This window comes from Pistacia vera, unplaced genomic scaffold, assembly GCF_008641045.1.
Source record: "Pistacia vera cultivar Batoury unplaced genomic scaffold, PisVer_v2 Contig188, whole genome shotgun sequence".
Classification (NCBI taxonomy): domain Eukaryota; kingdom Viridiplantae; phylum Streptophyta; class Magnoliopsida; order Sapindales; family Anacardiaceae; genus Pistacia; species Pistacia vera.
In genome coordinates, this window is record NW_022195981.1 from 1,379,688 (window position 1) to 1,393,548 (window position 13,861).

The following is a 13,861-nucleotide window of genomic DNA, read 5'->3' on the forward strand; positions in this document are numbered from 1 at the left end:
TAGTACGAAAAGAGCAGATCTATCGCCCTGAACTCAACACCAAGCCGAGCGCCCAAACACTCTATCGACATGAGTAACCACCAGACATTTGGCATCAACTAGCTCGGGGCGATGCCATAGTGACTCAACACTTCATGAACTAGCCCGAGAATGAGGAAACACATCCCCTCCTTTGCTCGTAGATGCTTATTCAGCCCGACACGGACCAGTCGACTATTTTGAATCAGCTCGGTACTCTCATCTCTACCGAAGCTGGAATCTTGTATAGATACCAAAGCTTCGATAGTTCCATCGGCTCAATCCGAGATAGAGGATTGTCGGCTAACATTCCCACACTAGGTTGACTTTGCTCGTCTCCACTAGCACCACTAGTCGATGAAACCTTGTTGCCATCGGTACAACCCACGTTGGCAACATCCCACGACCCTAACTCATTGCTAAACCCTTCGTCGGTCAACCTATCATTGCTCGACTCTATGTCAGACCTACTTGACTCATCACTAAAAGGGAAGGCGATACTCACCCCTCTAGATGGAGCCGCCTCATTACCTTCTGGCATCACCACCATGGTCGGCGCGTCCTCATATTCGTTCCCTCTAAACATCACTAGTTAGCTTTGTGAACTTCGATCTTCCTCCACCTTAGTGCCGTCCAAGTATCCTGGTATTCGACTCCACTCGGCTCGGATCCCGATCCAAATCAAAACTCCTCTCACTACGTATTCCTCTCGGACCCAGCTGAAAAACCTCCCTTTCCCACCGAATACCAACCCAAAATTCCAGAAAATACCCATTCTCCAAGAAATGCAGGATTTCAAACCAAAAACAAGCTAAAACCCCCAAAACAATGTCCTAAACCTTTGTTTCCTTGCCTTTCTTAACACAAAAACAAAGAAAAATGAAGAAAAAAGACAAAACAAACAAGGATTTACCGGATTCAAGAGCAAAAAATGCAAAACTCCCAAAAGAAACAAGCGAACTCGATATTCTCTCTCTCTTAAATGAACTTGAACGCGAAGAATGGCAGGAACGAAGGGTCGCCGCCTTTAAAAAACCCAAAACTAACAAGGGACAGGTGGCATGACCTCATTGGTAGCTAGAAGCCTTAGAATTTTCGTTTCTCGCTCCTTGAATCCGCACATGGCTTACATCAAGTGAGAAGCTCACACGGTTAAGCCGTGCTAACTTAGGCCCCTCTGAGTCCCTCCAAGCCGAACCGGCTGAGCCAGTCTCGGTAAGACCCCTCTACTGTATAGTGAGGACCCACACTGTCATATCGATATCTCCTTTGAAGGTCGGGGACATCCTGGTCAGTCCCGCAAAAATGGCCAATGTGTACCCGGTTGTCCGAACGAAGCCCAAGACCTGGGAGCTAGCTTAACATCTGACAAATGTGCGGAGATGACCCCATCGACGAATAGCTCGCCCCAGTCACATACCCTTTAGCAAGTCGAACCTAGACGAGCCGAGCAGGCTCGAGCGTTATGACCACAATCTTTCCATCCTTTTTTTGGTTCGACTCAGCAACTTGAACCGAGCCGACTCGTGTGATTCTAGCGACGCCTCAACGGCCAAGCAACCTGCTAAACCATGGCCTACTCATGCCCTGTACGTGGATAATCTATCCTACTCTCTTAAAGTAGATACTTTTTAACTTAAGAGAGTGGGGGACAAACTGTATCGGCCAAAATTCGTATTGGACCTGATGAGGTCTAATCGCAACAATAATGAAAGACGGCCCAAAGCCTTGGCCCAATCCCGATTAGGCCCACGTTTAGAACACCTTGGGAACTGCCTGCTCTATGAGTTGGGCCATCCCCTGAGTTAAGCTGAACTATGTCTGACCCATTCGCCCGTAATAGTCCATAACGAGGATTAGAATCCTAACCAACCTCCTCCACCATCAAAACCTTGACAGATAGGCAAAGAACCCAATCTTTTCCCGAAAAGAGAGTTCTCTTACCAAATAGCACTCAGAGTCCTACTAGGATCCGGGCCCTCGCGGTTCACTATATAAGCTAATGTCAGCCCATCGTAAAAGGGCATTTGAAAACCATACTACTCACATCGCCGAATCCATAACCTACTCCAATCTCGCGGCGTTGCTTGGACTCTCTAAGAGACACTAGGAGGCATCCCACAGGTCTACCAAGGTTGTCAGTGGCTCGTTTCACAAGATTCATTCTTCAACTCGATTGTAAATTTTGGCGTTTACAACCCCCTAGTTCATTAAAAAGGAAAAATCCATCTAAACGCCTTTCATCATCTTTCATTTCATGCTCTTGATTCTAATACTTCTATTAACGTTTACTTATATACCACTTACTTCAATCACAACATCGTTATTGAATTATAAAAGAAAATTTTGAAAACTTAGAAGAAATATGTCGGGATCAAAGTTTCAAAAAATATGTATTTAAAATACTAGAGTTAGTAATATTCTACTAACAATTTGTTTATTAAATATTATATTATCATAGAATTTACATCATCAAAGAATTTTTTATCTCTCAACTATCTTTATATTGAATTTAATCGATTATTATTGAATGTAGTAAATTTTGATGTACATGCATTGATCAATGGTACCATGCCAATAACACTACTTTGATACATAGACTTTCACTATTTCGAAACACAAGCATGCCACTTTGTATAAACCAAAACCACAATTCAAACACCTCGTTTCACACTTCCCACCTCCTCTTATCACTAGAAAAAAAAATTTAGAATACATTAGAGGTTTTACCACCTTTCAGTGAATTTATATCACTTGTGATATTTTTTTCTCTTATATTTTAAAATTAATTACTAGAAAAGAAATTTAAAATACAATATCTGATGCAAGATAAATTTCCTATAGGAAATTAAATGCTATACAACTACCCCATACCGAGCCCTTAATAATTATTCAAGAATAAATACGATGACCCACTTATTTATTTGTCAGCTTGGATAAGAAGTAATAATAAAAGCAAAGGGATCGTGTAAAATGTGGACCAAAAGAAATTATAAACTACATAAATTATTATATATAACTTCACTCTATACAACGCTCGTTACATATTTTTTCCTTTTAACAAATAAATTTTTTTAACAAAATCCTTTTTTATAAAAAAAACTTCAATTAAAAAAAAAAAAGAAAAAAAATAATATAAACATATCAATTTAGTTTAAAATTAGCCGATCATCCTAAAACAGTTTAATTTATATGTTGAAATTTACATAAAAAGTTTGTGCATATAATATTATTAATAATAGATAAATAATACTAAATATACAAACTCACACATACAAGTTAATGTGCATTAAAATGATTTAATAACTTAAATTATAATTTATATTTAAAAATTTTCATACATAACTCTCATATCCCATTACTATTTCAACAACCTTCTCAATTTCCATCCTAACATTGAGTTAGTTGGCGCACCCCACTTCATTAAAAAGTAAAAACCTTTGACAAGATCACATGTTTAAATTGAAAATTAAGGGATTTGAATCTGAGACCGTACACTTTAATTACACATCCCAATGCTCGTTCTGTCACTTAAACTCGTTCTACCACTAGAATTACCCAAGTGTGGGTTACAAAAAAAAAATAAAATAAAAAATAACCATCCTATCAAAACACCTTAATTTCCCGTCCTATCATGCATGCTCTTGATTCTAACACACTACAATTAACGTTTTATAATGTGCCACTTACTGGCAATTTCAACAACATTGTTGGATTAATAAATAAAATCTTAAAAACATTAAACATACTAAAAAAATCTTCTAAGATCAAAGTTTAGAAAACAATTGAAAATATAAATAGGAATAAATTTCGTATAAAAGAATCTTTAATAAATATTGCAGGTGTACTACAAAGAGAAGCAGTTAGAGCCCAGGGGATAAAATATGGCAAAGAAAAGCAGCAGAGCAAATGCGAGAGGATGGATAAAGGGAATCAACTTTATGAAAATTCTTAGAATAATTTGATTGAAAGAATTAAAGTAAGCATAAACATTGACTTCTTCAAGCGTTGGAGAGAAGTTTTCCGATTTTTCTCAACATGATATGCCGACTAGTTAGAGGGGTAAGAGAAAATGAGAGAGACAAAGATTTTAGATGAGCAGTAAAACTTCAATAATTGGTTTTTCATAACTATTCATAATCAAAAGTTTGATGAAAATCTTTTTGACCACAGGATGTAAGGATAAGAACTGGACAATGAAAGTGTGGCTCGATAATTGAGTTTTTTTCTGGAACCGTTTGATCGACATATTTTACATGAACCCGAACCGGGAATGGTTAATGATTTTTAGGTGGAACAATTTTGATCCATTCTCCAAATCTCCCCCTCCGGTCTCCTGTCTCCTATCTCCATTCTACAATTCAAAACTTCCCAATGGAGAAATACAAGAAAAGAATTTATGAAGAATCAACGAAAAAATTTCCCTTATCAATTTTACCCCAGTGACTTGGTTGTATCTCTTTGTAGGATTAACCGAGTTGTTTTGTGAAGAAAGCCAAAAAAGGTCCTTTTTTACTTAATTAAAGTAACTCTATCATCTTTCCGATTTTACACCTTCATCCAATAAATTTTGGTCGGTAGATGAGTAATACATATTATGTTAATTATTGCTCCGAGGTAAGAATCCTGACGCAAGATATATGACGTAAGGCTTCATTTTCTGTACAAAACAGAAAATGAAGCCTGCACCGGGCCGTTAATAAATGTTCAGGAATAATTAGGTTGACCCACTATTTACTTGTCAACTTGGTTAGGAAGTAAGATTAAAAGCAAAGCCAGGTGTAAAATGTGGGCTGAAGGAAATTATAAATGAAGTACGTATTTTTGCTTTTCAATAAATATAGTAAAATCTCTTCTACTATATGTAATGTTTTAAATTAAGATAGTTATAAATAAAAAAAAAATTTATATTTTAATAAGTTATAATTTTTTTAATTTTTATCTTAAAAAATTGTATTCACATAGTAATAATTATTTATATATTACAAAAATATATATACTATATTACATTAAATGTTTAAGATGAAATAAAATATTTATCTAAAATTGTTTGGAACAATAATTTAAGAGTTATTACCATATTTTTTAACTTGCAGATATATAATAACTTACTAACATAAACATTTTCCTGTTGAAGCCCAAATATTAAATATTTTCAACTTCTCAAGCATATTTAGAGTTTCTTGACACGAAACTTTTTGTATTTCTGTACTATTATTCTCAGGATTATTTCATTTATCTTCTTATCTAATTGGAGCAATGACTACTAAAACATTAAATTGAAATCTTAATACATACTACTAAAACATGAATTATAAAATAAGAAATTAAAACAATAACTTTTGTAATTACATCTCTATTAAGTTATAACTTTTTAATAGTAATAAATTTGTACGATCCCACCATTATAACTATAGAGAGGTTTTACTGTAACACATATAATGTTTTCAAAAATAAAAATACATAGTTAGAAAGAAAGTTAAAATTCTTCTTATAAAAAACTTAAATAAAGTAAAATATTTGATTTTAAGCCAAAATTTAAGTTGATAGAACCTCATATATATATATATGGAAGAGATTTGTGTGTCATGATCTTATTCTGCAACATCATGACAAGAACAACAACAATGGAAAGCGTACGAGGTTAATTTTTTATCAATTAATATTAAAAATATGTAAAAACATTAATTTCCACCACATTCATATCTTAACCATTCATTTCGATTTAATCCAATGTACACAAACTTGTGTCAAAATTTGTGTAAAACAAATCTACTTTTATATATACATATGTGTGTAGCATAACTAGGATACAATCTCAACATTTCAAATACTTTAATCTAACGTTAAAAAATTGTGCTAAGACTTGTTTTACATAGGACTTCCAATCATACATAATAATAATAATAAAGTAGATTTATTACGACGACATTTGATCCTCAATCATCTCACATTTTATTAAATTTCAACAACCGTATCAATTTCCAACATAACATCGAGTTAGATGTCGCACCATGTAAACATCAGGTTTGAAATTGTAATACTTGTATTAACGTGTAAAGATTTTTTTCAGCACAGACGAAAGGTAAGAAACTGGGTCCACGACCTAGCTAGAGACAATGAATGTGTACACTGATTTCAGATTGTATTCAATGGTGCCTCATTTATTGAGGCTTTAATGGATCCGTTGGATTGACATTGTTTCCATGGATCTCTATTTAAGATTGAATCAAAAAATCTTTATCCCTTTTGATTATAAATAGTTAAGAAAAACGTCCATTCCAATATTCTCAAACTGCCAAAAATATCTCCAAAATCAACCTAATATAATTTTTATTGTGTAGTTGAAGTTTTTCTCCTCAATTCCAAACATCTATCTCCCAGCGGGCTACTTGTGGTGTATCCCTTGATCTGCTCTCTCCTCTCTAACTCGTGAAGAACTTGAGCCATAATTGGACTCAAGTGAGATCGGAAAGCTCTCACACTTCCAGGTATATGTATTTAAAAAATTGTTAAGAGTTTACTAATACTTTATGATATATATAATATTTTATGTGTTCCTATAGACTTTGAATTTAGAAGAATTTCTCGTTGTATTATGTTTCCAGATTTCGTTTGATAATCCAAAATTCTCTCTATGTTGCCATTTGGTAATGTTGGGTAGCCGCTGAGCCAAGTCAACTGGTGTAGTAAAATAGTTGGATATTGGCATGCTTGTTTTTTTAAACTAGAGATTTCAAGTCAAAATCGAATTCTTAAAAATCTCGAGCTCGGGCTCAGGGAAAAGTTTTGGTTTTTAATACCCAGAGCCCTCCTACTATGGATTTCGGCCTGAGTTTGAAAAAATGAAGATCTTTCTGAGATTTTTCTTAAAAATTGGGGGCTGGAAAAAAATTATTAAGGGACTATTTAATATTTTAGTCCACATAAGGTAGTTGTAGGTAGTTCTTATAGAGGGTTTTTTGAAACTTTAATTTATAACAGGTGTTATGTAGTTTTTAGAGGGTTAATACTATTTTATGAGGTTATAGTAAAGGGAAGCGACTTTTAGCTCTCATTATTTTTCTCTTTAGTCCCTATCTTCAAGTTTAAGTGGCAATAATTGTAATAAAAAAAATTTCCTATTTGTCCAAACTTTTACTGCAAAGCTTTATATTTGCAGCTATCAAAATTTAAATCAATAAGAATTAATTATAAAGCATGTGGCAAAATCAATCAAACGAAGTCTCGAAAATTTTCTGAATTAAAATTTGTGATAATGAATGTTTTGTTTTAATAGGAATGACACCACACTTTTCTTTTGTCAGGATAAGATTTAAAATTGATTACTTGATTGTGAGAATTGAGAGGTCTAGGTATAACAAATTTTCTCCATGAGAATTTGTGATACTGAGTGTTCCGTTTTTAATGGAAATGAGGAAAAAAAAAAATTCTTCTGTTTAAGTTGAATTTAAAAGTAATTACTTGATTATAAGAGATTTGATGTTTTAATTTCGTATAATAATGATATTGATTAATTTGGTCTCATGTTTTATAGTTAATTCTGATTTATTTAAATTTATTTTTTATTATTTTAAAGCTATAAAGTAAAAATATAGAAGAAGATGAATACATTTTTTTTTTTATTATTAAAATTACATACTTACTAAACTTGAAGATGGAGGCTAAAGACAAAAATAGTCTAAAAACCTTACATCATATACCTACGCCTAGGTCGAGCTTATCAAAGCCAAGCCTGATCCCAGGTACAACATATGTCTAAGCTTCGTTTGTGTTGGATTCTTTTGTGCTCCTATATATATATATATATATATATATATTATATATTTATATATATATATATAATATATCTATATATATATATATATATATAAGAAGTCGCCTCTTCTCCTTTAGAAATAATTTTGTCAATATCATCATTTGTAATAATGCTATCCTTGGATTTACTTTTAAAATTTTACAATCTTGGCTTGAGATTTTCTCTTGATTTTTGTTTATTTTGAATGATCAAACAATAACTTTTCTATAAATTGTTACTTTTTCAACTAAAGAAATTAAATTTTCATTTAAAAATTAGTCCTCATATTCACAAAAGAGTTACACAGTTGAAATTTTTTTCTTTCCAAAAGTATCATGTTTTAGAACTTATAAAGAAAAAAATAATTAAAATTACGTTTTTAACCCTTTTTAAATGAAGAATGGAAGCTAATGATAAAATATTGTGGGCTAAAGATCACTTCTCTCTCAAATATTAAAGCACCCAAAGATGAGCCATATGGGTGAGTAGGGGTTGGTGACCCCTAAACCCTACATATTATATATTTATAATGGGGTAATTGGAGGTTGGTGACTCCACTGACCTATATAACTTACTATGTACTTATGATGGAGTGAGCTAATGGGGTGAGAGGAGGTTGGTCATTGGTGACTCCACATTATTGATAAAATTCTCAATCGTTTATCTGTTGCAATTTAATAGTTAAGAGTTGATGAGATGACAATAAAAATTTAGATTGTAATAAATCAATGACCAATTTAAGTTAAAAGATATTGTCCCATAATTTAATTTTGTTAATGTTTTAACTTATTAATACTTCCAGTAATAAGTGTAACTAGCTCGAACGGCCAACTCACTTCGCCTTGATAATATAACATACTTTAAAATTAAACATTGATGTTAATGTCTATATATAATCAAGTACTTTTAGGTTATGTTAATTTAAGCATTCTTTTATATTCATGTGCATTATTTTATTAGAGACAAAATATTTGTAATTAATTAAATTTTGAACAATAAACTATAAACTTAGAAGACAACATTAATCTTCCTGTAAGTGGACAAAAATCATAAGATGTTCTCTTAACGGTTGATGGTATTGCAATATGTTACTAATTAGCTATCTTCGCAATAACGAATAACGCCCTATGTGTCATATGTCATATGTGTGTAACCAGCTGGCCAGATCATTCCCACCTGAAACATTAAGCGAAACAATTCATTGATTAGGTAAAATTAATAGGAGAAAACTTTCGCAAATTTTTTGTTGGATTCTTCATTAATTCTTTTCTTGCCTCCATAGGGAAGTTTCTGAATTGGAGATTGACGATGGTCTATGATTCAACATTTTATAAGCCTTATCAGGCATTTCTGGATGAGGAGTGGGATGACCTACAGACATTCTTCACAAAAGAAAATCCTTGCGCTTTGTCATATCTTCTAACGGCCGCCATGGACACTGCATTTCACTTGGCAGTTTTCAGCAATAGTAAACAGCCGCTTGAATATTTACTTAATATTGCCAAAGAAAACCTTATGTCAAGGTATACATATTTGGAGAGGAATGAGTACGGAGACACGGCTCTTCATGTGTGGCTGCTGCCTACGGGAACCTTGAGGCGGTAGCGCTCTTGGTGGAATACGATAAAAAGCTCTTTGGGAATGATAAACATACTGAGTTCCTTGAGGATATTAATGATGAAGGCGAAACCGCGCTGTTTAAAGCTGCTGCATATGGGAGAACAAAAGTGGTGAAGTTTTTAGCTTCAGAGTCATCAGAACAACTGATCAGAGTAACATATAATGAAATTACAGAAACAGGAGAAATGAAAATAGTTACACAGCTGAAAGACATTCACCGCCAAAAAATAACCCATATCAAGGAAAAGGCTAAACCGGTCTACACCCCTAGAAGAAAAAACCATAGAACTGCAAGGAGCTTCCATTATTCTGCACGTTGCATCTGAGCCTTCCAAACCGCCTACACCCCCAGCAGAAAAAACCAGTGAAGTGCCTGGAGCCTCCATTCTGCACGCTGCCATCCTAGGGGAGAATTTTGGTCTCTTTCTCTGCCCATCTAGCTTGTTTACTTATGCTTTGAATTGAAATATTCAACCGGTATCTGATGTGCCAAGTTCTTTTCAAATTTTCACTCAGAAACGGCTCTACTGTTATTGAAACTGGATAAAAGCTTAGCAACATTGGAGGACGAAAAGGGCTGGACCAGTCTTCACCTGCTAGCCAGTATGCCCTCTGCTTTCAAAAGTGGATACCGAATGAGCACATGGATCGGCAGAGTCTTCTACTGCTGTATGTACTCTCCAACTTTTTATATTTCTGTATGTACTCTCCAATTATACTGTAACATAGACAGTATTAATAACAAGAAAAATGCTACAATAATACAATTACAACGGGTTATACAAAAAGCCTTATACAAAATGATTTGATAGTGATAGATCATTTAATAATTAATTAAAACAATTTATTTTAAAAAGCCTTATCAGCGTTTTATGACACTTGACTACTTTTTTTTTTTTTAATTTGGGTTAAATAAGTTATTTTAATTAATATAATTAATTAACTATTAAATGATGATGTGCCAAATGATAAGTTGCTACATCACATGCCAATCACTTTACGTGGGTTTAACCCGCTGTAACGGTACGGGTAGCATTTCTCTTATAAGTAATACTACATCAAGAACTCTTTCTCACAAACTTTTTCTTACAATGACTCAAGTAAAGTCTATTGTAAACTGACTAATTGCGAATTGTCATGTTAGGATTGTGAGAGAAAGTTTGTGAGAGAGGATTGTTGGTGTAGTATTATTCTTTTCTAATATCAATTAGACTGAACGGTGTTTATTTCTTTATTCGTTTTTTATTTTTTTTAACATATTTATAAATTTGTGAAACAAATTCATGATCCTTAATTTATATTAATCTAATAACTTAAAAATAGTTAGCTTAACATCTCATCAAGTCGTTGGATCAAATTGATTCACTAGTTAAGAATTTGTGTCACAAATTTATATTAAAATGATTATCTCTATATGATTTATTGGTCCATGTAATTAAAAATAGTAATAAAAGTGGTGTTTATTGAGGATTTGATTGAGAGCATTTGGTATTGAAACTTCCGTAGTAAGTCAGGTCCCAACTAAGAAGATCATTTTAACACCAATATTATTATTATTATTATTGAAACTCACTAAAATTGTTTTTCGAATTTGATTATTGAAACTCACCAAAAACAATTTTCAACTGCCAAAATTCAATATCCGACAACTATGTATTGGTCAACTAGATTAAAAAGTTTTTCAGATAAATAAATTCTAGGTCACATTTAACATTCTCATATAAGTTTATATATATTATTGAATAAAGACATTTGAATTATTTAATCAATGTGTTTGTTAATAATTTTCAAAATTTGAATATAAGTTAATAATTTTCAATTTTGTATATAAGTTATGAAATTTAACTTATTTTATTCAGTGTATTTATCTTAAAACAAGAGATAATATGAAAAGCAAACAATAAAAAAAATCTAAAACTACTTAAATTCATCCAAAACAAATACCTGTATGTTTGCAGTTAAGTGTGCGACAACTCTATTTTTATATTTTTATATTAACAACTGTTTTGCTAATATGAAATTATTTTAGAAAAAATAAATGATGAAAAAAAAAAGGATATGAATGATTTGTTATATCATTAAAACTTTAATTTGGTGACCAATTGGTCCATATAATTTTAAATAGAAACTATTTTATTAACTTAACACTATATTTATACGTTTTAATTTGTTAGGATGTGTGCCCTTAATACAGGCAACATAAAAGAACATTTTGTTAATGATAGTTATATATTTCTTATTAATTTCTAAATTTATAGGCCTTCCGATCAATGATCGTGTAGCTGATGATGATGAGAAGGGGAGTTGTTTTGATGACGTCAAAGGTAATAGATGAGACGTCACTTTTGTTATAATTTAATTTCTTAGTATATGTGCCTTCAAACATAGATGTTAAAGAGAAACCTTTGCTAATAAAATGTATTTTTTTTTTAATTAATACCCAAACCTGCAGGCCTTCGTTTTGGCGATGATGTAGAAGATAAAGAACTTTGTTGTTTAAATCTCTTCAAAGGTAATAGATAAGAATTTACCTTACTTATTTCTTAATTATTTTTAAATAAGAATTTGACTTTTGTTTCCTTAAATTCATTTACTTTGCTACATTATATGAATCATGTACATGCGTAAACATGAATAGGGTGGTGGATACTGGGAAAAATCTATTCACCAGCGAGAAAAATCTGTGAAGCTAAGAGAAAGCATAAACTTGCTTTTAGACTTACCAAGAGCCTAATAGCAGAACATGATTTTTGGATTCGAGATGTCATGCCAACTGATGATAATGAGCAAGGAAATTGTAAAGATTTTAAGCCAAGCCCTTTATTTATGGCAACTGAAAGAGGAATAGTAAAGATTGTCAAAGAGATAATTAAAATATGTCCCCAATTAGTTGAGTATAAGAATCATCTAAAGCAGAACATATTGCATGTGGCCATTAAGCACCGTCAAAAGAAGATATTCGATCATGTGAAAACGATGAAGATACCCATGACAAGGTTAGTCCGAGGGATTGACAAAAATGGCTACACCATTTTGCACCATGCTGCAAATACAAGGGATGACACTAGAGAAATTCACTCTGCAGGACCTGTATATGAACTGCAGGCTGAGCTAAAGTGGTACAAAGTAAGCCCATCTTTCTCCTACTTTAAGAATTTTAATCATGTATGGATTAAAATATAATCTGTGTCTCAAGGTTTACATAAATATCTTTTCTATTTTTTAATTTTATTTCATTATTCGAATCCAATTGACAATGAAATGTTAAAATAGCAAAAATATAAAATTTTAGAGAATATAATTGACAATCCCCATTGTATGTACTCTTTAAGAACCAATGCATGTTGCTATATGTTTATATATTCAGCGTGTAGAGAAGATAGTGCCCCCTCACTACCTCATGTTGCCTGATTCAAAGGATAACAAGACTTGCGAAGAACTCTTCAATATGAAGCACCATGAACTACTGAAGCGAGCACAACAATGGATAAAAGATACTTCTCAGTCTTGCTCTGCAGTGTCTGTTCTTGTTGCCACCGTCGTCTTTGCAGCTGCCTACACTGTGCCTGGAGGTTTCACTGATAAAGGGTATCCAATTTTCCTCAACAACAATTTCTTCTTGTTTTTCACAGTCATGGACGTGGTTGCTTTAGCCTGCTCCTTGACCTCGGTGGTAATGTTCTTGTCCGTCCTGACATCACCTTTTAATTACGAAGAATTCCTTTACACGCTCCCTGGAAAACTGACAATAGGCTTCCTCTTACTTTTCTTTTCCTTGACTACAACAATGCTTGCATTTGCGGCAACATTATTGCTCATCATTCGTTTCCAAAAGCCACATTGGACCAGCACTCTTATTTACACGGCTGCATTTCTTCCGGTCAGCATATTTGCACTCACGCAATTCCCTATGTATTTTACATTTTAGGTAACTTTGCTCAAGTTTTACAAGTGGATTAAGAAGGTTCTTCGTAGTAAATGGTTTAAGAAGCGGCTGGCGACCAAGTTCCCATGTTATAAGAAGAAGCCTCCGACGAATTATGTGTTGCCCAAGAAGAATGATGATGACCAAGTATGAGGGATTTATATAAGTTAGTCGAAATGGTAAAGGAGGCTGATATGTCACCAATGCAAGAGACTTTTATTGGAATTTAATAAAAAGGCTTGTATATTTATTAATTTCTGACTGAATATTTATTAATGCTGTGTGTCTTGTTGATCATGCTTGATGTTGCCAAATAACTTGAGAGAATAAGTTGTGTGTTTTCAAGGTAGCTTGCCAATTTAACTTACTTTTTAGTCTACTGTTAATTAAGTTAGCATTTGACAGGTCAGCAAGCTTTTTATTTTATTTTTTTATTTTTTTTTATTTTTGGTAAATGGAAATATTATAAAGAATGAAAAATGAGACCCCCAAAAAGAGAG

The 13,861-nt window shown here is 32.8% G+C and overlaps 2 protein-coding genes across 2 annotated transcripts; both read left to right on the plus strand.

Annotated features, from left to right (window-relative positions):
- The first annotated feature begins 6,354 nt into the window (after positions 1–6,354).
- Positions 6,355–12,619, plus strand: LOC116127004. The gene is made up of 6 exons (XM_031412669.1): positions 6,355–6,509; positions 9,099–9,854; positions 9,953–10,105; positions 11,695–11,760; positions 11,889–11,948; positions 12,075–12,619. The coding sequence occupies exons 3-6, from the start codon at positions 10,042–10,044 to the stop codon at positions 12,617–12,619; spliced, it is 735 nt and encodes a 244-aa protein (XP_031268529.1). The 5' UTR covers positions 6,355–6,509; positions 9,099–9,854; positions 9,953–10,041.
- A 102-nt stretch (positions 12,620–12,721) lies between these two features.
- Positions 12,722–13,592, plus strand: LOC116126945. Its single transcript, XM_031412617.1, has 2 exons — positions 12,722–13,109; positions 13,365–13,592. Exons 1-2 carry the CDS (start codon positions 12,774–12,776, stop codon positions 13,512–13,514), a joined length of 486 nt encoding a protein of 161 aa, XP_031268477.1. The 5' UTR covers positions 12,722–12,773; the 3' UTR covers positions 13,515–13,592.
- The last annotated feature ends 269 nt before the right edge of the window (positions 13,593–13,861 follow it).